The sequence below is a fragment of the Uloborus diversus genome, chromosome 6, assembly GCF_026930045.1.
Source record: "Uloborus diversus isolate 005 chromosome 6, Udiv.v.3.1, whole genome shotgun sequence".
NCBI classification, from domain to species: Eukaryota; Metazoa; Arthropoda; class Arachnida; order Araneae; family Uloboridae; genus Uloborus; species Uloborus diversus.
The window spans coordinates 70,366,255-70,390,961 of NC_072736.1; the positions used below are offsets into that span (position 1 = coordinate 70,366,255).

The 24,707-nt window shown below is 31.7% G+C and overlaps 1 protein-coding gene across 1 annotated transcript in view; it reads right to left on the bottom strand.

Moving 5' to 3' along the window:
• LOC129223742 (A-kinase anchor protein 1, mitochondrial-like) overlaps positions 1–24,707 on the bottom strand; it is an 82,716-nt gene that overhangs the window by 39,230 nt on the left and 18,779 nt on the right. Inside the window, exon 3 of the mRNA XM_054858100.1 lies at positions 15,177–15,405. Coding sequence (XP_054714075.1) covers positions 15,177–15,405 — 229 coding nt within the window. The remainder of the gene's footprint in view (positions 1–15,176; positions 15,406–24,707) is intronic.

The following is a 24,707-nucleotide window of genomic DNA, read 5'->3' on the forward strand; positions in this document are numbered from 1 at the left end:
AGATATTGTTGTTGTACCACCAGAAATAACAGAAGCTAGTGATGAAAAAGAAGGCAATGACAAAATTATAAATAATGATAATGAAGTTTTACCGGGCGATACTGCAGGCGAAGTTGAAGTCGACGTAAAAAAAATCGATTGTTCCAAATTCCGTAGTAAAAAAACTAAAAAATGAAAAACAGAAGATTGGCGATGGACAAAACAAGAACTAATTGATAGGTACCAACCAAAAAATGAAGAACAGGTCCCTATTCAAACTGTAAGACACAGTCTAGAAGGTAAAGCTAGTGTTGATATTTTTAATCTTTTTTTTGATTCTGATGTTTTATCGCATCTTGTAGAACAAACAAATTTGTATGCCCAGCAAAAAAATCGTCCAGAATTTAAAGCTACAGAAGCCTACATGCGTAGATTTATAGGAATTCTTTTGCTAACAGGGTACTATTCATTGCCACAAGAAAAAATGTATTGTTCACTTGATAAAGACATTTCTGCTCCGATTGTTCGAGAAGCGATGTCACGCTCTCAATACAGAACAATGAAGCAGAATTTTCACTTGGCCGCCATTGATAACAATGATGAATTGTACTAAGTACGACCATATTTGAATTTACTAAATAAGAAATTTTAACAATCTGGTGTATTTTCTCATAATTTAAGTATTGATGAGCAAATGATTCCATATTGAGGTAAACATTCAGCAAAAATGTTTTTAAAAGGGAAACCGATAAGATTTGGCTATGAATCTTGGACTTTAGCCTCCTCAGATGGCTATGTATTCAACTGTGACATTTATACAGGAAAATCAACCACAGCAAACTCATCAGAACATGAAAAATTTGGCCTCGGTGGGAGTGTAGTTATGAATTTGCTCTGAGTGATTGAAACTCCTATAAATCATGCCATCTACTTTGATAATTTCTTCAGTTCATTTTCTCTTCTCTGCCATCTTAAATATTTGGGTTTAATGGAACTATGAGAAAAAATCGCATCGACAACTATCCCCTGGAATCAGTAAAGTGTAGTAAAAGTAAAGAAAGGGGGTATTATGACTTTCAATATGAAAAGAAACACGAGAAATACTTGCAGTTTGATGGAATGACAACGCTGTTGTGACTATGGGTTCAACCTATGGTAAAATTGAGCCTGTAAAAAACATTTCTCGCTATTCCAGAAACCAGAAAAAGATTTCTGTTCCTCAACCTTGTATAATTGAGCAATACAACATGAAAATGGGGGATGTTGATTTGTATGACAATTTAGTTTCAAATTGCAGAATTAGAGTCCGAAAGAAAAACTGATGGTGGCCAATATTCTCCAATTATATTGATGTTGCATTAACCAATGCTTGGAAATTTTCAAGACTATCGAAAGAAGAAAAATAGAAAGTCACTATTGGATTTTAGGCGAGAGGTTGCACTTCATCTTTTACAGACTCCTTATGATAGTGACATGAAAAAGAAAAGTCCAGCTACAGGACGGCCAAGCAAATTCAGCTTACCAATGCCTGTATCTGGGGAATGATTTGTATCCAAAATTCAGACCCTGAAAAAAGGTGGAAAAAAGTAGGAAATAAGGAATCAAAAATTTAAAAATTAGGAAAAGTTGGAAAAAAATCACTTAAAAATGTAGGAAAAATAGGAGACTACACACGTCAAGAGGAAACATTTAGTGTAAACTTTATTTCTAATGTAAAATAAACTAACAGTATTTTTGATTTAAAACTGTCCCAAAAATAAACTAATAGTACTTTTGAAGTAATAAGGGGATTTAATGAAAGACCGAGTCGCAAAAACAAGACAAAAGAAACAAGCTGACAATCAACAGCATGAAAAATAAACTGGTGGAAACAAAGTTATTATTTACAAAAATATGAAAATAAAATCCAAACAAAGAAACACCTTTCAACAATACAGTAATAAAAATTTTTAACGTGAAAGAATAAAATGCAATATAGCAATCACAAAAAAAACTAATAATAAAACTCATACTTTGGTGCAATAAAACCATTTTTGTTAAAGATTTGTTTTGTCAAAAACGAAAACATTCCTTTGAGAGCGTCCATTTATCATTTGAAAATACTAACAATTTCAGCTCCTGTTGTCATAAACTATGATACAAAAAGCAAATTCTAAATTAGTTTTGGTTGAAAATAATCAGCAGCTGACATGCATTCTTCTGCATAAACAGAGGCAGATCTTTGAATTTAAAAAAAAAAAAAGGAAAAAGACTAAAAATGCAGAATTAAAATAAATTTGTTCTTAAATATGGGACATAAAATTTATAATAAAATAATTAAGCTAAATAAATAACGAAATAAGTAAACTATAGGCTTTGTATTATGTTATCTATTTTTAGCATTAAACATAAATTTTTGTTTCAGGCAATTCTTTTACGGGAATCAGTGAGATCAATTTCTCCCCTCCCTGGCTTTGGAAAATGAATGCTTAACTATACAAATTTGTGCGGTTTTTGTTGTTTTCAGATAAAATTTGCATTCAGTATACATCTTCGCTAGCCAGCCCCCGGGGGAAAAAATCGAAATGACGGGCCAGTTTTAATTTTAATCAAGCAATAAAAACGAATATTGTTTTATTGGTTTGATGATTTTATACCTCCATGTATGGTAAACATAACATTTTTATTACAGACAACGATCAGTTATTGTCCATTTTTCACAAGAAGGCACTTCGCCACGCCTCCTCGAACGCACAGTTCTATTTTACACGGGGGTGATCGGTAAGCAATCCACGCGCTTCTGAAGGAAACAACCAGACAGCCTTAATTTGGGCGTGCATTTTAATGTGCAAAAAAGTCTTAGTGGCCATTACATCACTTGCTTCACTTGTCTGTTGTCATTTTGGTTATTCTTTCATTTCAAAAACTGCTGCCTTTACAACAAAATGCTATGATCCGAACATACCTTCTGCCGAAAACAGCGAAATAAAATTATCGGATATCACGTGACGAGGGAGGAGTCAAGTGCCTTCTCGTGGAAAACGGACAATACTAATGTTTCTCTGTGCATAACAGAGAAGGCATGTAGTTTCTCTCTCAATCCTCACCATACAACAAAAATATTCATTTGGAAATTGTTCACGAAATTGAGAGTAAGGGGGGAGCATCTGGCATGAAATGCCTGCATCTATGTATCTCTCTCCCCTCCCTTTGATCAGACGCCCTGAGTACAATAACTTACAGCAGATACGCCGCATCGGTATAATTGCTGCACCCCAAAAAAAGTAAGTCCGTCAAAAAAATTTAAAATGTTCAGAAATGCTGCATTGCCACACGCAGCACATAAAAATGATGAGCTACTCCTCGATATTGATGACATATCAGGGTCCAAAATACCCATTAAAAAGAAAAAAAAACAGTACATATTTGCTTGTGGCTCTATCCCCCAACTTTTAAAAATGTGAAGAAATAAAAACAGAATTAGCATTTAAATCGATTTCCGAATTTTTTTCCGAAAATCGGGAACGTTTTGCCCATCAGGTTTTGCCGTGTTTTCTTTTCTCTCTCTTTTTTTCTTTTTTTTTTTTGCAAATACACGCTTTGCAAGGAAAGAAAATTAAATTTTATAAATTTTGTAATCATGTTTACGATTTAAAATGCTCGATAATCATATTTACGTATGAAAAAAGTTAGTTTTCGCGATTATTTTTGAAGTGGTCTGTTTTTGAGAATTTCTGTTATCTGTCGCTTTTATTTTGTACTAACATCAATAAAATATGTAGTGTACATGTTTTTTATTTTTGTTTCCTTACATTCCTCATAAGGAGAACCTTTTCATTGCCTTTCTGTTTAAATAGAGCTCCATTTCACGTGTAATCATTTATACAAAACAATTGGCGAATAGGAAATTCGGCTTTTCCCGCACTTTTTGAAGTCGGCCGTTTAATTAAAGCTTCTAATTGACGGGTAAGTAATATATAATTGCATCAGAATGTGCCAGTATCTATTGATTTATTGTTTCATTGAAACAGTAGGACTGAAGTCGGGGCGATAAAAAGAGAAGTCGATCATAAACGTCGCAGCAGCAAAAAAGTCACTTGCGAAAATTTAACTTCTAAACATGCAGACGCCGCAGAATTCCTTAGTAATTACTGTAGTCAGTCAGTGAAAAGCTCAGGATCCGCTTGTTTCTTTTCTTTTCAAAATTGAAACATGCAGAAAATTATTGGTGCGGCATTAAGAATCAATGCACAATTAGAAGTGCTATACTAAAAAAGAAAAAGTAGGAAAAAAAAAGAAAAAGTAGGAAAACAAGGAGAAAGCTCTAAAAAGTAGGAAAAATAGAAACTCTTCGGGGTGTGAAAATTGTTATGATTTGTATCCAAAAAAAATAACGATTTCGAGTTTCGGCAGTTAATGGGTTACGGATGCAAACATTTTAACACATAGATGTTATGTGAGAGCTTAAAAACCATGATTCCCCCTCCCCCCCCATATTTTATCGTAAGGTTGACAGACAATAAGACTATGCTGCAAGAATTGCCACAGCCAAACTATTTATCGCTGCAATGTTTGTAAGGTTGCACTTCATCACGATTGCAGCGAAGCTTATCATGTGTAACTATGAAAAATCGATTTTTCCTCAAAATGTAAAATTTCTAACATGCATTTATGTGCTTATTTTATATAAATTTCAGTTTCTTCTAAAGTGCTCGGCACTTTAAGTATCATAACTAAGATTATAAAAATTTCCTGTGTATAAAAAGCATTGAAACTGAAGAATTTCTGATAAAACTACTTAGCATTGATACTCCTTTTCTGCTGACGTTGCATCAACGCAACACCCTATATTTGTAAAAGTAAGTGCATTTTTGTTCTTTTTAAAGCATATTACTATTATATAAGTTCAGAATAATAACTTTTATGATTTGTATCCAAAAAAATAACGATTTCGAGTTTCGGCGATTAATGGGTTAAGGATGCAAATATTTTAACACATAGATGTTATGTGAGAGCTTAAAAACCATGATCCCCCCCCCCCTATATTTCTTACATTAATCGCCTTTTTCTTTGGTTCCATTTACTGTGAAAATGAAACTAGAAAGTTTGAAAAATATATTAAACTATTTAGAGGTAGGTCAATGGTCTCAAAGTTAGAAACGATCTGCAAACCAACTGCAAAATAACACATTGATTTCAACTATATAATTTGACGCCTGAAAGCAGATTAAGTTTTTTACTGAGCTTTTTCTCTAGATGGGCACAGGCCCAAGCACATAAATTTTTGGAACCTCAAATCTGCAGCTTAAGTTTTAAAATTAGAGTAATTTCATATTGCACAAAAGCAATGTGTGAATATTAAAAAGTTGCTGCTACAGACCCAAAAAATTGTAATCAAATCAAACAATATTTAAGCATGCCACAGGAGACTTGAAGTTCATAATTTTCTACAAAAAACTCTTTTTTCCAGATTATATACAGTAGGCGCCGCTTAATGTGATCACTTTCGAACAAATACAATTTGACAACAATAACCGAAAATAATCCAGAACACACAAAATAATAATCTTTTTCTTTTCCAATTCATAAGTTTTTTTTTTTGCCGCCACAAATTAAAATTACAATGATTCAACTAAATGCAGTTTAAAAATAGAATTACTAAATTTGCGAAATGAAAATAGCTGAGTCATGAAAGGGAAAATTAAAATATGCAGTTTTTAAAAAACATATAGTAATAGGTGAAATAAAATATATGCTTGTTTACTCCTGTATCTTTTCCCCCTCTGTTATCCTGTATCTTTTCCCTCTCTGCAAACTTTACTTGCTGATTCTGTTACTATTTTAACATATCGCTCTGTTGCTTGAGTATGACATGGAAAGTTAGGAATGGAAATATTAAGCCTGCATTCCTGCTCCGATATTGCATTTAAAATTTCAGCATCTGCATTGTGTTTTTCGTAATAGATGGCTCACATTTTTCAATTTCTTGCAAGTTGTCAAGGTTTGAGTAGACATTGCATCAAAGTTGGGGGCTGCAACAACAAATTTCCTGGCAGACTGTAAAGATTTTGTTAGTTCTCTTGCTTCCATTATTCTTCTTAGGACCAGTTGCCGTACGTAGTATCTTTCATCTCAAATCATTGGGAGAGAAATATTTTCCTGTTGTGTGAAAAAACCGTTCTTTCATATGACAGGATCGATAACTTTTTTCAAATTCTCTTTTAAGATTCTCAATTGATTAATAGAATTCCAAAGCTCACTTGTAGCTAGAAAGTTATACGCCTTAGTTTACGTCGAAATGACCACGTCCTGTTCATTAAAATTTGAGATTCTCAGTCTTAAATTTAGAGATTACTTGCCAAATAATTTTCGAAATAATGAGCCAAATGTTTGATATTCTCGCACTCGTAAAAACATTAACTCCTGGCATGAAATGTCGAATGGGACATTACTCAGACAATTTCAAAAGAATAAATGATTTTCAACCCTTAGAAATCTACGAGTTTAAACTTCGAACTATACCCTAGAGCTGGGCTTGGAAAGCTGTGGCATATGGATCATTTGAACTGTGCTTGGTGCTCTTGAGTATTTTAATAAAATAGTAAAAAATATCTGCAAGAGTGCCATTTGCCAATGTTTCAAGTAAAATCTTTCATCTTAATTCATTCTTCATATATTTCAAAGTATGTATAACATTTTCGTTGCAAAAATAACTTTTGTTCTCAAATGCTTTTGTTCATACACTTTACGCCAAGATTTCCACATATGTTTATCTGTTTCTTCATGCTTGATGTGAATTAATTTGTTCATGTTCTAAATAATATTTTAAGCAATTTACTTTTTGATCTATTATTTCAAAAGGAAAAGTAGTGGATGGTAACCTATACTCTAACTTTAGAACTACCGACAGGAATAGGAACATGAATATTAAAACTGTATTTAATCTTTGTTTTTGAACATTTTGTTCCATCTAAGCTTTTTGCTTTTGTTCTAATGTTGGATGGTTTATTCCCCTTTTTTTCAGTTATTTTTATTGAGCAAAAAATATTGTTTTTTAATATCACTTTTTTGTAGCTTAATATATCTTACTTTAATGAAAACGCGATTGGTAAATAGCGAATCACGTGATTAATTGCTTTCTGCGGTAGGTATTAATTATTTTAACTATATGAAGCAACTTTTCTATCCGTGGTCGATCTCAAAAGTTGAGATTTTTTTACTTCCTTTTACAAAAAAGGAAGTATTGTATTTGCAAAAAAATTTTCACTCAAAAATCAACCTTAATTTCCATTTTACTCACCCCCGAATGAATGCTGATTTTTTTTCGACTCGACCACACGTGGATAGTGTGGTCGAGTGATAGTGCCTAAGAACGTATAGACATGCGAAATATCCATTTTTATGATTCCCGAGTTAATTACAACACGTTTTTTTGTGACGCCTGTATGTGTGTGCATATGTATGTCGCATAACTCAAGAACGGTATGTCCTAGAAAGTTGAAATTTGGTACGTAGACTCCTAGTGGGGTCTAGTTGTGCACGTCCCCTTTTGGTTGTATTCCATTGTTTATAAAGGGGTCTTTTGCCCCTTTTTGGGGGGAAATCATTGTTAATTTCGAGGACACTAGGCGATATATCGCCAGTTTTTTGGTCTCCAAGTTGTCGCCAACTTGACAATTTAAAAAAAAAAGTCTGGTTTTAATTTGGCCACTGTTGGTGATATTTAGAGAGTAAACTATAGAATCACATTAAAATTGGCAGTAATGGGGAAATGACATTAAATTGGAGTAAAAGGATGTCATGTAATGCACACATCAGCTCGTTTTTCATTCGTAACAAAAAGACTATTTTAGGACTTGATTTGTAATTTAATCATATTCGTTGCTAGTTTAAAGAATGTATTTAATGGTAACTTTTCTGAACATGGTCAGTTTAAAAAGTTTTAAAAATTAACATCTTCATGACGAAAAATCTCTTTTTTTTGTTCAATACGTGAATTTCGACTGCCAAGTGGTGCATGAAGCTTTCATCGGACTGTGATGTTATTTTACATCATAGTATTTCATCCCATTGGGTACCTTTTTTCACCCTGACAGATTTGAAAAGTTATTAAAAATCAATGTTTTCATGAAGAAGAAAAAAAAAAGCATTTTTACGTTTAATTTACGATCTTTGACCGCCTTGTGGCGCATGAAGATATTACCTGACCAACTTGAAATTGCACATGTAATTGTTTAGTCCTTGTGGACAACTTTCCTCACCCTGGCCGATTTGAAGTTCTCAAAAAAAAAAAAAAAAATTTTCGATCCACCGTAGTGTACATGGTTTCTTACTGGCATGTCTTTCTAAAGGAATTTCCCCAATAGCAATAAATTGATCATGAAAAATGAATTAATGGCATTATTTGATTTCTATCTGTATTTCAGTATTCAGCGGGCCCAAGCGCCCTCAAGGCTGAACATTTTTTTTATTTTATTTATTACTTTTTTAAAAATTAATTTATTGAAAAAATATTTTGGTGCAATTTCCTTTTTTTCTTGTGCTCACAACTTTGCGCGACTTCCCTTCCCTTTTAGCTTGTAAACCTGTGAACCATCTTTTTTTTTCCCCCTTTCTTTTTCCACTTTTTTTTTTTGGTGCCCTTTGGAGGCCAAGGTTGACGCCCTTTTGCAAGACCTAGTCCACCTCGGATCCTCTCCATTATTCGCCTTTCCAGTGGCCCGTTTATGGTGGATAACCCAGGATGTAGTCTACTCTGTGTAGAACAAACACCTTTACTTAAATTATTTTCTTGAACAAAAAAATGCGCACCATTATGAGTTTTCTTGAAAATAATAAGATTGTTAAAAGGTTAAACATATTTGGCGATGCATTCATTTTCTACATTGGGTGTTACGCATTTCCCAACCTTATCTGTTATACTTAGTGATTGCAATACCGGTATTCCGAATTTCGGGCTTTTTTGCAATTTCATAATACTGGTATTAGCTGAGGTAAAATACCAGTATTTTCGGTATTAGCTGAAAACGATAAAATGTCATTAATTTAAGAATTTTCAGTTTAACTTATTAGATACCTGCTGTTATTTTTAGCAAACATTTCTCTTTTGATGAGACAGTACCAAAATCACTCCATTGATGTAAAGATTTGGCTTCAAAAGCACGAACTTGCAGAATATTCATTAATGAAAGTAGCGGAAAGATTACTAAATGGTGTTTTTATCACTGAATGGTGTGATGAATCTTATTTTCTTGCATTTGTATACAGCATGTTTTATTTTTTCCCATTTCATTGATCACTCATTTGTCCTTTTGTTAAAGTTAATTTCATGAGAAATTACAAATGTTTTTGTACTGTGCTATGAGTATGCATTCCAACCACCAATTGCAGCAATACTTTATGATATATTTTTAAAAATATTTGTCTCAACTGCAGTGAATTTCGAGAAAAACCTCTTCTTTTTAGTATAACAAATGGTAATTTGTTTTCACCGCAATTGGTGTTTTCTCCTGTCTTGCTTTTTAGCTATATGCTTGGCGAGATAATATTTAGCAGTTTTGTATTACCTTGAAAGTTTGCATAAAGGAAAAGCAAACCTAATTAGAAAATATTTTCAGATATTTACATAATTGTTATGAATTTTGAAAAGAAAACGATAACATATTAAAAAAAAGATTAATTTTAATTAAATTTATCGTAAATTTCAAACCAACGTGTTAATGAAATGCAAGCTCAAACCAATTTTTATCTAGAGGAAATCCTTGAAGATGATGTTAATATTGGAATTCTCTCTCGAAGAATAATTACAAATTGAAAAAAGTACTACTGTATATACTTGCGTATAAGTCAACCCCCCAACTTTTAAGAGACAAATCGGGAAAAAATTGAAAACTCGCATATAAATAGAGTCCCTACTTTTGGAAAAAGATGGCATTTTTCAAAATGTAGGCATCTAAGGAAAAAACGTAAATAAACGTGTTTATTTAAAGTTGATCATCCTTGTTAGCATGAAGTTGGTAACCCTATCTGAAAGGATCACATTTTCTCCCCACCTAAACTATCCATTTACAGTTCTAAGTTCATTTCGCTGATAAACAGGGTGTTCCATTTTAACCTGCAAGACCTTTATTTCCGCAACGGTTAGTCCTAGATGTATAATTCCAATTGCAAAACTGTTCAAAATCAGATGCAGGGTTAAGATATTGAAAGTTTGAAGTGAAAATAAAAATAAGTAAAAATACACAAAATTTAACTTTTTATACTGGTTCCAGGTCCCCTAACTTATATTTAGGGAAATAATCTCCATTGAAAAATATTCAAACACAAAAAGTTTGAAACCAGTACGACCAATATTCAGCGAGATATGAAATGCAGCATTTTGTGATTTAGAACACTTTCACTGGCCGTCAATAAAACCTTTTGGGGGGAAATATTGTAGTTAACAAGTGTTTAAAATGATGTGTGCATAGAGTGATTTTTCAAACTGTTGTAGGGTTTTTAGTGTGTTTTTACTTATCACAGCATAAATGTTGCATTTGTTTTTGAATTGCAATGAAAAATACAAGTGCCTCCTTTTTCTTACTTCGGCAACCTGTCATTCTTCTCAAAGTGCGATAAGTTCCAAACTCATCTTTTGTATGGTCTCTTAAAACTTTGAAATGGAATATCTCCTTGAGTTTTGGTCGCACAAATGCCAAATTTTTTGTGTCAGTAATAGTTTTCAATGGAGATTATCTCTCTAAATATTAGTTAGGCGACCTAGGGTCCATATAAAAAGTCACATTTTGTATTTTGTGACCTATTTTTACTTTGCTTCACACTTTCAATACGTTAACTCTGCATCTGATTTTGAAAATTTTTGCAATTGGAAGTATACATCTAGGACTAACGGTTGCGAAAACAAAGGTCTTGCAGGTTAAAACAGAACACCCTCTATGTTATTATTATTGTTTATTAAATCATGAAGTTAAAAACAACCAATGCCTTCTCAGAGAAGTTTACAACAACACCTGCAGCTATGATGAAACAAAAACAAGCAAAATTATTTACCAACTTTCAGCTGTTAATTTCTTTTAAAGAGGGGGGGGGGGACAAGCAGTATATTTATTCGGCAATAGTTATTTATCCCTTGCAGGAGCATCACAAGAAGTCCTTTTTTTTGCAAAATTAGTTGATTTTGTATAAGCTGATCCCTCTAATTTAACTTCAAAAAGTTCCAAAAATTCTCGGTTCTATACACTGAAATATGTGTTATTTTGATCTCAGATTTGCTCTTTCAATTCAATCAACAATTTGTGAAAGATCCGTTTTTGTTTATCAGAAATTTGTGAAGGGTCCGTTTTGGTTGATCAGGATTTTTGTGAAGGGTCTGTTAACGGACCCAAATTTCCTCTGGCCAGACCCCTGTGATCATATTTCTTAAAGTTACTATTCTACATTTTTTGTAACCTTGCACTTTAAAATACGATGAACAGCCAAACTCTATTAACGCCACTATATATACGGATCCAACAGTGTCGTTATATCGGAGTTTGACTGTAATTCAAATGATGTGCTTGACAGTTATTAAGTACAGAAATTTAGTTCAAAAAATTACCAACCGGTGGAGTAAATATTTAATAATTAGAGAAAAAAGATCTTTTTATTGACTCAAGAAACCGCTGATCTGATCCGAAAAACTTCAATAATCGGAGTTCCAAATTCTCTACCACTGAAGTGAATTTGTTAAAAGTTGAAGACCATGCTTTCCTTTAGGTCGAGCTGAATCACTAGTGTGAGGGCCAAATTGAACAGTTTTATGTTGCCAATTATAGATTATTAATTATTTATAACACATTGAATGTTTTTCTGCATACAGAGCCAACTTTTGGTGCTTTCTCAGTTAAAACTTAACACATCATTTGAATTATCGTAAAAGGACTTATTTTCATGGGCTGTAAATTTCGTGAATTTTAGATGACCAGAACTGAAAGTCCAAAGACAAAAACATTTTGAAAGGCTTACATTTTTACACTAATGACAGACTTGCAAAAATTAAAGCCAGGCAAAAATAAATGCTTTTAAAGTGTCTGTAGTTCAAATTTCGTCTCATTTTGACTAACAGAAATAATTCTAGATCCCTCTGAAGTAGGCAACTTGTTTCTTGCCGACCCAGTATTTTGGATTTTAGAAACTACAATGGCAATGACAATACCATTCTAACCTTAGGTGGACCACAAGACCCTTATAAATAAAACACACATGAAGATGGGAAATTTTTTAATAAATGACTTGACTTAGAAAAGTGAGGAATATCAAATGTTATGAAGTCCTGAGCATTTCATCAATAAATGTTTAACAAAACAAAATATAATGAACAGTTTGCTTGTAGAAAGAACTTAACTATTGTTACTTTGAAGTTTTTGATTTTGAAAAGAAGGAATAATGGAAATGAAAACAATAAATGAATAAAATACGTTTTTATCCATTATATAAGAAATAAGAAAATCACACAAAATTACCAAACATAAAGAAGAAAAATACAAAAAATAAACATTGATTTTCAAATATTTCATACAGCTTTAAAATAACTATCTTAAAGCTCTATCTAAATGAACATTTTAATAATTCTTAACAGTTTATTTTTAGAAAACCTCTCTTTAACATCATTAAAATAATTACGATTTCTTTAGATGAATGTAACTTTTTGGTACAAAAGGACCACTAAATGAGTGATTGAGTGATGCAAAAATGTATAGAATGGTAGACAAAAAAAAAAAAAAAAACATATACAAGGACACACTATTTATACATATTTCTTTTTCACAGTAAATATGAGTCTTTATACAAAAACATGAATAATTAAAAAAATATTCCAAACACAATTCTACTAAATACTAATTTAAATAATGGCAGAACAAAAAGAAAAAACACCTTACTTTGAGCTGAGTGTAAAAAAGATTGGAAAAGTGGAAAATAAAACAGTATGTGGGTTGCTTTAGTAAGATGATTAAGCATAGTAATTAACTAAACAGAAAAATCATTAAGTTATTTTTCCTAACAAGCAATTTCTTTCGAAATTTCTAAGATTTTGTTCTGGAAATCTGTATTAATTTGGTTATATTTTGTTCCTTGCTCAATCCATTTGCAAATGATTTTTACAAGGGCTGTCTGGTTTCAGCCAGACCAAAAGTCTTTCTGCTTTTTTCTGGTAAAAATTGCTTGAAAAAAGCCGGCTTTTATCAGGAAAAATGGCTTTTTAAAGAAAAATATTATTTTAGAACTTCTTTTTTAATTTAATTAAAATTGATATAATATTTATGTAATGCAATTTCTACTGCATTAATGGAGGATTCCCTGAAACAGGACTAAAAATTAGTTGTTAATCAACATTGTGCAATATAAAAATAGAGATGTTTCTATTTTTCACCCCACACTCAGAAAAATCTTTTTTTAATTTTCCTTCTGCAATATGTATCTAGAAACAATTCTTCAAATGTACCTCTTTACTGCAAGCTTCATTTAAGCAATATTTTAATAAAATTATCAATTTCAAATGAGAAATGGTATGTTTTTATCACATTGTTTCACAATAGCAGCAGAAATCTAAGTTAGGATTTTTTTTTATATAAATGCAGAATTTAGTTATGTTTTACACAAATAGAGATCAAGATTGGTAAAAACAACAATAATAAGGCACAAAAAATAACAAATTATTGCACACAAGTGTTTTATGGCTATAAAGGAAGCCCTTTTCAATGTAAAAGATGCCGGCTTAGGAGGAAGACCATCCAATAAAAGCGTAAGGATTTTGAATGTTAGAAATGATTTGCAGTTTTTGTGTATATATCCCTTTTATAATTTTACTCTTAGAAAAGCTATTATGTTATTACTGCAATTGATATTGGTTACCTTATTAAAATTTATAGTATAAATGCAAATTACATAATTAAAAAGGACATAAAAGATCGGCCAGCCTAGCTTTTTTTTAAAAAGAAAAGCTGTCCTTTTTACAGCCCCGTTTTTTACTTTATGCATATATTTTCACTTTATTCCCCCCAATTTTAAACTTCTTTTAGTTACAATGTATTTTGGGGACCATTATGTATCATAATATGAAGCATCATCTCTTGTATTTTCAAAATAATGATTTGTACATGTTGCTAGAGAGACCGTACAGCCACAACTGCAACAAGACAAGTACAAATAATTACTTTTCAAAAGCAAATTTTTTTGAAAGTTGATACTTTATATTATCATACGTAAGGGTTCCTTTTTTCTTAAATTTCACAACTTAAATCCAAAGTTAAAAATTACGAGAATAAAATGCAAATAGATGCATAAAAATGCCACACGCCTGTAAATGGATTGAGCATCCAACAAATTTGCATAAAATTCCTCTATAACTTCCAAACCAAACTAACAAGGTGAAAAAATAACAATAAAAATATAGAAATTGAGTGATTAAAAGGATGATTTAAAAAATCTTAAAATATGGCGACACTGGCATGAACTAAAAAAATATACAATATAACCAGTTCTTTTTAAGCTTGTTTACTTAACAATATACTTTAAATAGATATAAAAATAAACAAAAATAAATGTGGGCTAAAAAAAATGTTCCTTTTTTCATGCATTTATAATTTAATGTTTTGCACAGCAAAATCAATGGTTGAAATAAAAGCCCTGTTTTTTTATTTGAAATCTTTGGGCCAAAAAATTACTTTTTTTAATTGCTGAAAATTTATTTTTCAGTCAATTTCATAATTAAAATCTTTTGAACTGCAGTTAGTAAAAATATCATTACAAATATGAATTCCAACGACTTTTAATAAGTTAATAATATAAAAAATGATACTTTGATACATGAGGGATGTTCCTTTCCTCAGCAATTAGAACTGATATGGAACCCTAAGTCCTTCATTTGCATAGTTTATTTTTAATATCAGCTCAACATTCATATTTATTCACTATTTTTTTGTATCATCTATTTTTATGAAGCTGTAGAGAGCAATTTAACAATCTTTGAATGGAGAAAATATTAAATAACACATTTAGTGTAACATCAAGCAATAATGAATTCAAGAAAATCAGAACAAACAAATTTGTTGTAAAAATTAAGCACATGCAGGCAAACACATTCAGAAAAATTAATTTCATATAAAAAGCTAAGCAATATAATTGAAATAGAATCAAATTTTTAACATAGTAAGATATAATCATTACTAAAGAACATATACCTTCTACCACAACTGTTTTTAATTGTGGATCATAAGGATGTCTTTTGATAAACACATTTGAATTGGTCCTCTCTTTTATACTTTTCACGTGCTTGCCCTGTCTTCCGATCAAGCGACCACATAGTTCTTGAGGTAAATCAAATTCATATACATATGGACCAGGTGAATTGCTAGCTAATTTCAAACTAATGCCTTCAGAAGGTTCTAATTTCTGCTGATTCAAGAAGGGCTAGAGAAAATCCAAAGAAAAAAATAAAATTACAAAATAATTTTTTTTAGCATTTAGAGAAGAGGTTAAATAGTGAATTTTATTATAGTGAATATACTGTACATCTAATTTCTAACACTTTAAAATGATCTTAAAAAATAGAAGAAAAGGAAATCTCATACACAAATGTGACGTCCAACAACTGGCTCTGGGTCCAGCTAGGCTGGTTCTAGTTAACTTATTAGTCCCCAATGAAGATCAAGGCTATCCAACTCTTTGGCTTAAGGTTATCTAACTAAAACCTTTTGTGGTAAGCTGTTCCAACTAAAGTAGTAATTTTTCCAAATTTCCAGGTTAGCTGGAGATTTGAATAGCTTAAAACAATGACCTCTAGTCCTGCTCAGGCCCAGACTGGCTCCTTCTGGGGTGCTTGTAGTGTTGTAGACTGGTATTTTTCTTTGGTAGCAGCAGCTACTAATACCAAAAACTTTGGTAACCCACTTCAAAATTTTGTTAGCCAAACACACACTTATTTCTCTCTATATCTTAATAGGATAAAAATCCTTTGTGCGGTCACCACAAGGCTTTTAAGCGGCTGGATTGATTTTGATCAATTTTTTTTGTGTGTAATTAAGTTGTGGCAAGCATGGTATCGAAGCGCGATGGTCGAATCGGAAACATTTTTGTTAATTAATTTAAACATTGGAGGGTTTTATCTCCCAAATGATAAATATTTATTTTAACCTATTGTTGAAGGAGAACTGAAATAAATATTTAACCCGTTGCCAAAGTACAATAAGAAAGCTAGCTCTACTTTTTGTAATGACATTTCCTACTGTGATAATGAGAGAGAGCCTTCATTTCTTAAAAGCAACGATTTTAGGTCCAGTGATATATTTCAAAGTAAAGTACTGGAAGAAATTGAGTTTCTTTCACTAGGTACACGCAAAACGCGTGTTTTTTGTTGTAGTTAAACCATGTGACCGGAACGGTTCTTTTGGATTTCCTAACCAAATGATCGGAAAGTACCGAACATAACATTTGTTTCTCGGTTCAAATCCATCTGCGTTTTGGTATCATGGCAAGAATACTTTAAGGATTATCAAACTAATCAGTTAAAAGGAAAAGATAGTGGAATTTGAAGATGAAACAAATTTTATTTTCGTTCAGATAAATTACAACAGGGTAGTTCTGTACACACCAGATCAGTGCAGTGGAAGATCTTTATCTTTGGTAGAAAGAACGAATTAGGCAAATATATGAAGTTTTTGTTCAAAAGATGGGACCGCTAATTGGTCAGAGCTCGCTTCACTCACTGATTGGCTGGATTACAGGAACGTGATTGCTTGTGCTTGGCGAGTTTGGCTATAACGATAGATTTGTGTAATTATTTGTTTACTACTGTTAATGTAATTTATTGTATTTTTCATTCATTTGGTGATATATTTTAAATTGCAAAGAATTGTTTTTTTGGTTTGTAAAGAGTGTTTAGTCATTTTAGTTGAAGAACGGGCTTATTTTACATCTTAAGGTGGGAGGGATGATTTTCGCTTATTCAGAGAACTGTTTTTACATTTATCATTTTTTAAAACAATATCTATTGGATTGTTTTATTCTTTATCAAATGGGGGATGTTGCAGCCGGATTTCCCGTTTTTTATAGATGGGTAGTTAGCTTTTTATACCTTATATGTGAGGATTATTTTTATCCTTTGAGTATGTCTGAAGGAACAAAAAATACAATCTATGACGATCTTTCAAGTACGCGAGAAAAAGTAGTTGATAAAACAACTGATCAGTGGGCACTAGGTAAATCAAGTTGTAATAAATATACACATTCTGACACAAAGCAGCTTAAAATATTTTCTATTTACTTATTTTTTTCAACAAAATGGTTCAAATACTTGATGGTTTTTTGAAATTTTTCAACTTTTCAATTTACAAAGTTTGAACAGCACAACGTCTGTCAGGTCCTCTAGTATATATATATATATTTATATACAAGAGAGTATCTTAACCCAATAAAAATCACTATCTAGTCGTCTTTTTACCCGACTGCGCGTGAGCAACGCAAAGGAGGGTAATGTGTTTATGAGTCTATGTATGAATGATGTTGGTTTCTAGGTGGCATCGTAAGAGGCTAAACGTCTCGGCCAGTTTTGACGATTCTTATGCCAATCAATTTGTCTTAACTTCGAGACTGTCACAAAACACAAGACAGTAATCGAAATTCCCATATCAAAAACCTGTCGCAATAGTTTTGCATATTTTTTTAAAGCATGGATTTATTGAATTTTAAACAACATTATTAACAAGCATCTACTCAAGTGATCAAAACAGAAAAAAATAAGAATTCGTACATTTTGAACAATTTAATATCATTCTGCAAAATTTCGACACCTAGAACGACCAGCTTTAATGGATGCCTGCCTCTATAAGTCTGCATCCTTGCTGAAATCCTTGTTGGCTATTTTTTGGTCATTAAATTCTGTTCTCAAATTTGCTTCAAGTGTGTCTCGTTTTAAAGACATGCTCTTCATTCGTATAATATCTTTCCTGGAACTCCACTCCCTCCACCTCAGCATTACTAAAGTTAATGCAAAGCACTATATTCGGTAATTTTTGCATAATTTTTAGGTGACCATGTTGGTCACTCCGCAGCATTTTTCTCAAATTCTTTCTTTCTTTCTTTCCTTTCGTTCTTTGTAACCTCGAAACACGCGTCTGCAGCAATTTGCAATTTTTGTGCATTAAAATGTTTGTAATTCATTCATTTAATTTTCAAGCACAAAGGTATTTATTTGTTATTAACTTGATATAGTCAATAAAAGACAAGTTCTGATTCAAAGAGCCATATTTATAAATTGAAAAGATTCACTAGAAGTTGACATACATCATGACAAAACTAGTTATGTTTTGTTAACAAATGGGATAATTGTTAAATAGAATTTAAAGTTGGAAAGTCAATGATATTCAAGTGTGACTGTTAGTTCATGAAAAATCACCTGAAAGTTACAAAGAGCAAATGGGGGGGAGAGGGGGGGGGGGGAGAATTTTTAAAACTAAGACCACTGTTACTTAAATATACATATGTACATTGTACAACAATTACTTTCAATATGCATACAATTTCTTATTTTCAAATAGTTGCTTGAGTCAAATTACAGGATCTGTTCAATAAGTGTCGGGACTGGTTCGTTACATCCTCAACGGAGTGGTTGAGGCCTCTCTGCCAGGTTGGCCTCGGTAGAGGGGTCCTCCACCACTCAGGGCGCAGTTGAATTCAGTCCCCTGTGGGCATGCGTTGAGACAGGAGGTGGAATTTCGTAACTTGTGGTTTTTTATGGTGTCATCATGCCAGCATGGAACACTGTGAAGTTTTGCTTTAAACTCAGGAAATCTGTGTCCGAGACCCTTGAGCTCCTTAAACAGGCTTATGGGGATGATGCTTTAACCCGAACAAGAGTTTTTGAGTGGCACAAAATGTAAGAAAAGCCGAATATAATACTACTACTTTCCTAATAATACTATACTTTCCTAATAATACTTTTTAACAGACCCTGCATTGTGCATATAAATACAAATGTGATGACTAGTAACAAGTACTGGGCCAGGCTAGGCAGGTCCTAGTCAATTTATTAAACCCTTATTTAGGTCAATGACCCTCCTTAAGCTATTTACTCTTTTGCTGATTACAGCCTCTTCCGGTGAGTTGTTCCAAGCCCCCACAACCGTACTAAAGTAGTAATTTTGAACATTTGAGGTCAGGGGTCTGGCCAGAGGATATTTGGGTCCGTTAACGGACCCTTTACAAAAATCCGATCAACCAAAACGGACCTTTCACAAAATTCCGATCAAACAAAACGGACCTTTCACAAAATCCCGATCAAACAAAACGGACCCTTCACAAAATTCTGATAAACAAGATCAGATCTGTCAAATTGTTTATTGAAAGAGCAAATCTGAAAGCAAAATAACGCATATTTCAGTGTATAAACGGATAATTTTTGGAACCTTTTTTTAAGTCAAAAAAGAGGGATCAGCTTATACAAAATCAGCTAATTTTGAAAGAAAAAAAAATCGGCACTCTTGGAATTCTCCTGCAAGCGATAAATAATGGCTACTGCCAAATAAATATAATGGTTGTTTGTTTTATCACAGCTAATTAGCAGCGGTGTTTTTGTAAACTTTTCTGAAAAGGCATTGGTAAGCACTTTTCTCTGCTCATGATTTAATAAACAATAATAATATATATCTGCGAAATGAACTTAGAACTGCAAAGGGATAGTAAGGGTGAGGAAAAAATATGATCGCTTCAGATAGTGTTACCAACTTTTAAATTATCACCACTTAGCATCTGGCGTTGAACCTTTATAAGGACTTGATTAGAAAACATTTTCATCATTTTGCCAGCTTGTCAATATTTGCGTTTTTAGGGTTTTTAGGGTGCGATGTTTAATTGTTATTTTGGGAGAAAATTATATGGGTTTTGATTTTTCGATGCTAACAAGGATGATTAACTTTAAATAAACTCTTTTAATTACCGTTTTTTTTTCTTTAGATGTCTACATTTTGAAACATGCAATCTTTTAACATCCGATATGAGAATCATTTTGTTCTTTTTTCAAGCTAACTTCGCTTTATTAGGATTCAAATAAATGAAAAGTCTCTTTATTTCTGTTAGAACTATCATTTCAAGTTTTTAAAGCAAAATTCCATTTTCTGTTATGAGTCAAAACTTAAAATGCTAAATAGATGGTTTATTTCATTTTATTTTTTGGGTCAACTGTGTCCACAGATATTAATGATATGTTTATTATAGGACTCTAAAATGCAATTTTAAAATAATTTTATCAAAAATATTTCTTTTACAAGCTGTTTTTATACTTTTGATGCCTTCACTTTGAGAATTGCGATCTCTTTGCATCCGCTATGGGAATCCGATTTTTCGAATTTTTAATGATTATTACGCTTTGTTAAGAGGTAAACAATTGAAATATCTTTTTATTTTTGTTAAAATCATGGAATTTAGAAGTTTTAAACCAAATTCTGAGTTTTTTAAGAGTGTCTTGGGTCAAAAAGTTGAATGCTGAACCCTATTCTGAATTTTATTTTATTTATTTATATTTTTGTTACAATTATTTTAAGTGCTGTACAGAAATATATCTAGTATAATTTAACATAATGTAGAATGGTAGATAAATATTGATACTTAAAAGAGCGATGCCCCCCCCCCCCCCCCGCCAAATATCAGAAAAAAAATCCAGAATGATTTTCTCGACATAGAAGAGTAAAACACTCAACTTTTAAGTTTAATTGATGCAGTTTGTGCCATCTATAAATTCTAAAATTTCGTTTTAACAAAAAAAAAATTTTTTTTTGCAAAATTTTTTGGTTTTTCACAAAATTAATTCATTTTTCACAAAATTATTTGATTTTTCACAAAAAACGGACCCTGTGAAAAATCCTGGACAGACCCCTGGAGGTAAAGGGGGAAAATTGGAAGTAGGAAAAGCATAGAGAACACACTGGATTTCCAGAGAAGAATCAAAACACAATCACCCCTGTTATGTATAACTTAATTATTTTAGCCGACAAAGAAAATGATGTACAGTGTAACCCCGATTTAATGATTGTCAAGGGACTGGAAAAATTTAGCTTATAATCAATGATATCCTTAAACCGAGGAGCATAGATATCCAATGGAGTCAAATTCGGATCAGTAAAATGCATCATTAAAATGAGTAGAGACGTACCGAGTACTCGGTAACTACTCGGTACTCGGCCTACTCGGCCAATTTGCCGAGTACTCGGCCAAATTCTGATCAGATACTCGGCCAATACCGAGTAGTTGCAAAAAATTGAATATTGTCCAAGACTGATACTAAATTTTATAAAAAAAGAGCAAGCATTATATTCTGCAATCATTTACAATTAAAATTTATAAGTCAAATTTAAATTTTGAGAATAATGAAGTTTGTAATGCTTCAATGGAATAAATCTTTATTTTAATGTCCCCAAAGTTAATAAAACTTATTTATTAAAAATTACGCAAAAAATGTAAGTATAGAAAATATGGAATTTTTATATTAAAAATGGATTTTTGCTACAAACAAAAATTAGTTATAAAAAAAGTAAAAATACCTTTGCTTAAAAAATAAAACAACCTTAAAAGTACAGTGCAGGAACTCTGCAGACACGTGTTTTGGCATTACAAGGAATTCCTTTTTCAATGCACAAAATGGGGGCTCGTAGATTTAAAGGCATCCGACAAAAGTCGTATTTTTTTGTTGAATGTCTTTACATTCTTTAGCTCACATGTTATGCACTGAAAAAGGCGTTCCTTGTAACGGGGGGGGGGGGGGGGGGAGGGGGGGAGGCAGAAACATGTGTCTGGAGTGTTCCTGCACATTTGTTTTATCTGCTTTTAAAAATTATTTATGTTTGGCAGATTAGAACTATAATTGATTGGTATACAGTGAAACCCCTCCTAGCGGACACCCCTCTTATGCGGACAATTTTTAATTCCCCAGTTCCAATGCAAATAACATTATTAAACCCCTGTCCTGCGGACACCTCTATATTGCAGAAAAAAAATTTGTCCTGTTAGTGTCCGCATTAGAGGGATTTTACTGTAATTTGTTTTAATTCCAACTTGATTAATCATACCTTTTATTTATTTATTTTAAATTTAAAAAATTATTTTTTTGTAAAATTTTTGACACAAACAAAATTGTATATATATAATGCGTAATTAAATTTCAGCAGGAATTTAGTTTTAAAAATCATTATATGGACAAGGAGGTTTATACTACTATTCCAATAGGTTCAAAATTCATCACATGTGTGTCGGTGGTTCTTCTTAAAACATAATTGATTCTTGGTAACTCGGCCGAGTAGTGAAAGGCCGAGTACTCGGTAACTCGGTACTCGGCCGAGTACTCGGTACTCGGCTACTCGGCCAAAGTGCTACTCGGTACGTCTCTAAAAATGAGGAAATCGTTAATTCAAAGTTATATACTGTTCTTATAAATTCAATTTTATAAAATTATATATAATTCAAATTTATAGTAAAAAAAAACTTTAGGTAAAATGCTAGGTGCTCAATTGTCGAAATTAATTTTTTTTCCTCAAAAATCTGTAATAACCAAAAATCAGATAATTAAAATCAAAATTGCAAAATTAAATAAGTATATCATTTAACAAAACAAAAGTAATCAATTTTTTAGTTATTAAAAAAAATAATAAAACAAGCTAACAGGGTTCATACTCAACTTTGAAAGTTAAAAGTAAGGAGTTTTTAAGGAGTTTCGCAGGAGTTCATTTTATTTTTTAAGGACTAGTTTCTTGTTTAATTACGCATTTTTTAAAACGTGTTTCAGAAAAAATATACACAACTCTAATATTATTTATTTTTGCTTTCATAGAATATATTGAATGCACTATAGTAAGATATATGCATTTACTGCTTCTTAGAACCGTCTCAGAATCAAATACAAATATGCGAGGGGGGGGGGGGGGGTTCCATTAAAATATGTTTTATTTTGAAAATGAATAAAAAATAAGTGGTATTATTGATTGATAATTTGTATTTTCTTAAAAACGAAACGCGTACTAACAATTTCCTAACCGAAAAAAAACTTAAGAAAATAAAATAATTGCCGAAATGGGAACAATAATAAGCCAACTGAAAGTAGTAGAAACCAAAATAACTTCCAACTATCAAAATAATTGATATATTTACAAGATACAAAATGACAAACTTCAAACATAACAAACAATTTTCAGCGAAGCTTGTGTTTGATTTTAGCATAGAAACAGAAGGTTATTCATAAGAGATTGAAATGCAGAAAAATCAATTAAAACATTAAGGATCCTTTTGAAAAAATTGTACATTGTTTGCCAAGAGCCTCAGTTATCAAAATCATCTGAAAATCACTCCGAGAAAGAATTCTCGGCATGTTTTCTAAAATCTTGCTGCAACTACCATGCCAAATCATCACAAATATCATGTACAAATGTTAAAAAAATTCGCTAAATAAAAAAATTAGCTAATAAAAAACACTTAAAAGTTCGGAATGATTATCAGCAAGGGAACCATTAGCGTGTTCTCAAAACCTTTTTAGTAAAGTATATACTAAAAGGTTGGACGCTTTTTTGCCAACTTGGCATGTTCCAAAGGTAAGATAAAAAACTATTTTTTTTTTTAAGTTGAAAGCTGCTTCAATTATTGACCATCCCATCAAGCGAACAACCGAACAACCCAAACATGTTGATAATCGCATCAAGTGACCAACCCAAACACGTTAATTAAGTTTGCTTTTGAAATGTTTCTATTTCATTCTTAACTGCGAGATATGTGTTTTGAATTCGTTTGAAACAAATTCGAGCTAATTAGCTTTATTTTTTAAATTGTTTATTTCTTTTTTGTCCAATTGCAAAGCGCCAGCTTCAAAATCAATGTTGACTGAGGAAATAGGAATTTTTTTGGTTTCTGGCAAGAGAGGTACTGGGTACATGATAACCATTTAGCAGCATTTTATTGTGCTTTAAATGTTACTTATCGTATTTAAAACTTTTTGACATAAAAAGAAAGTTTTATTTCTCTGATTTAACTGAACTTTATTCTTCCATACTGAAAATTATATCTATTTTACAAAACTCTTGAATTTTACGAAAATGTGACAGGAAAAAAAAAAAAAGGTGGGAGAGGATTCAGTTTTTTGACTATAGTTCAAACTGAAATTCAAAAATAATAACTAACATTACATGCCAGCAAAAAAAAAAAGAATATTGCAAGCATGTATAACTTTGAAATAAATTCAATATTATATATAAACAATTTACAATTAACAAATTTTCATTTTCTGAATGCAAATTTTTTGAAATCACATCAATTTCAAAGTCTTTTGAAGGCATTTCAAGTTAAATTGTAAAAGAAAATCATGCTAAAAAATAGGAGAAGTAAGATTTTTTTCTGAAAAGTAGGAATTTTTGCTGAAAAGTAGTACAATTCCTACTTAAGTAGGAAAAAGTAGGAATAATAGGAGGAAAATGAGCCCTGGATGATATCCAAAAAAAAAAATTCGTGAAAGGGATGGTATCCAAAATCACATCAAAATAGAACCTGGAACCTATGATATTCAAAAATTCAATAAAAAATGGCTTATTTACCAGTTTTAAGGATAATATGTATTAAATTAAGTACTATAAGTAATAAGTTTGTACAATTTGCACAATAGTGTCAAACTTTGCATATTTTTTAGAGAAAAATACAATTTTTTCATTAAAAACATTTGAGTTTATAGTGTTAAACAAGTGAGA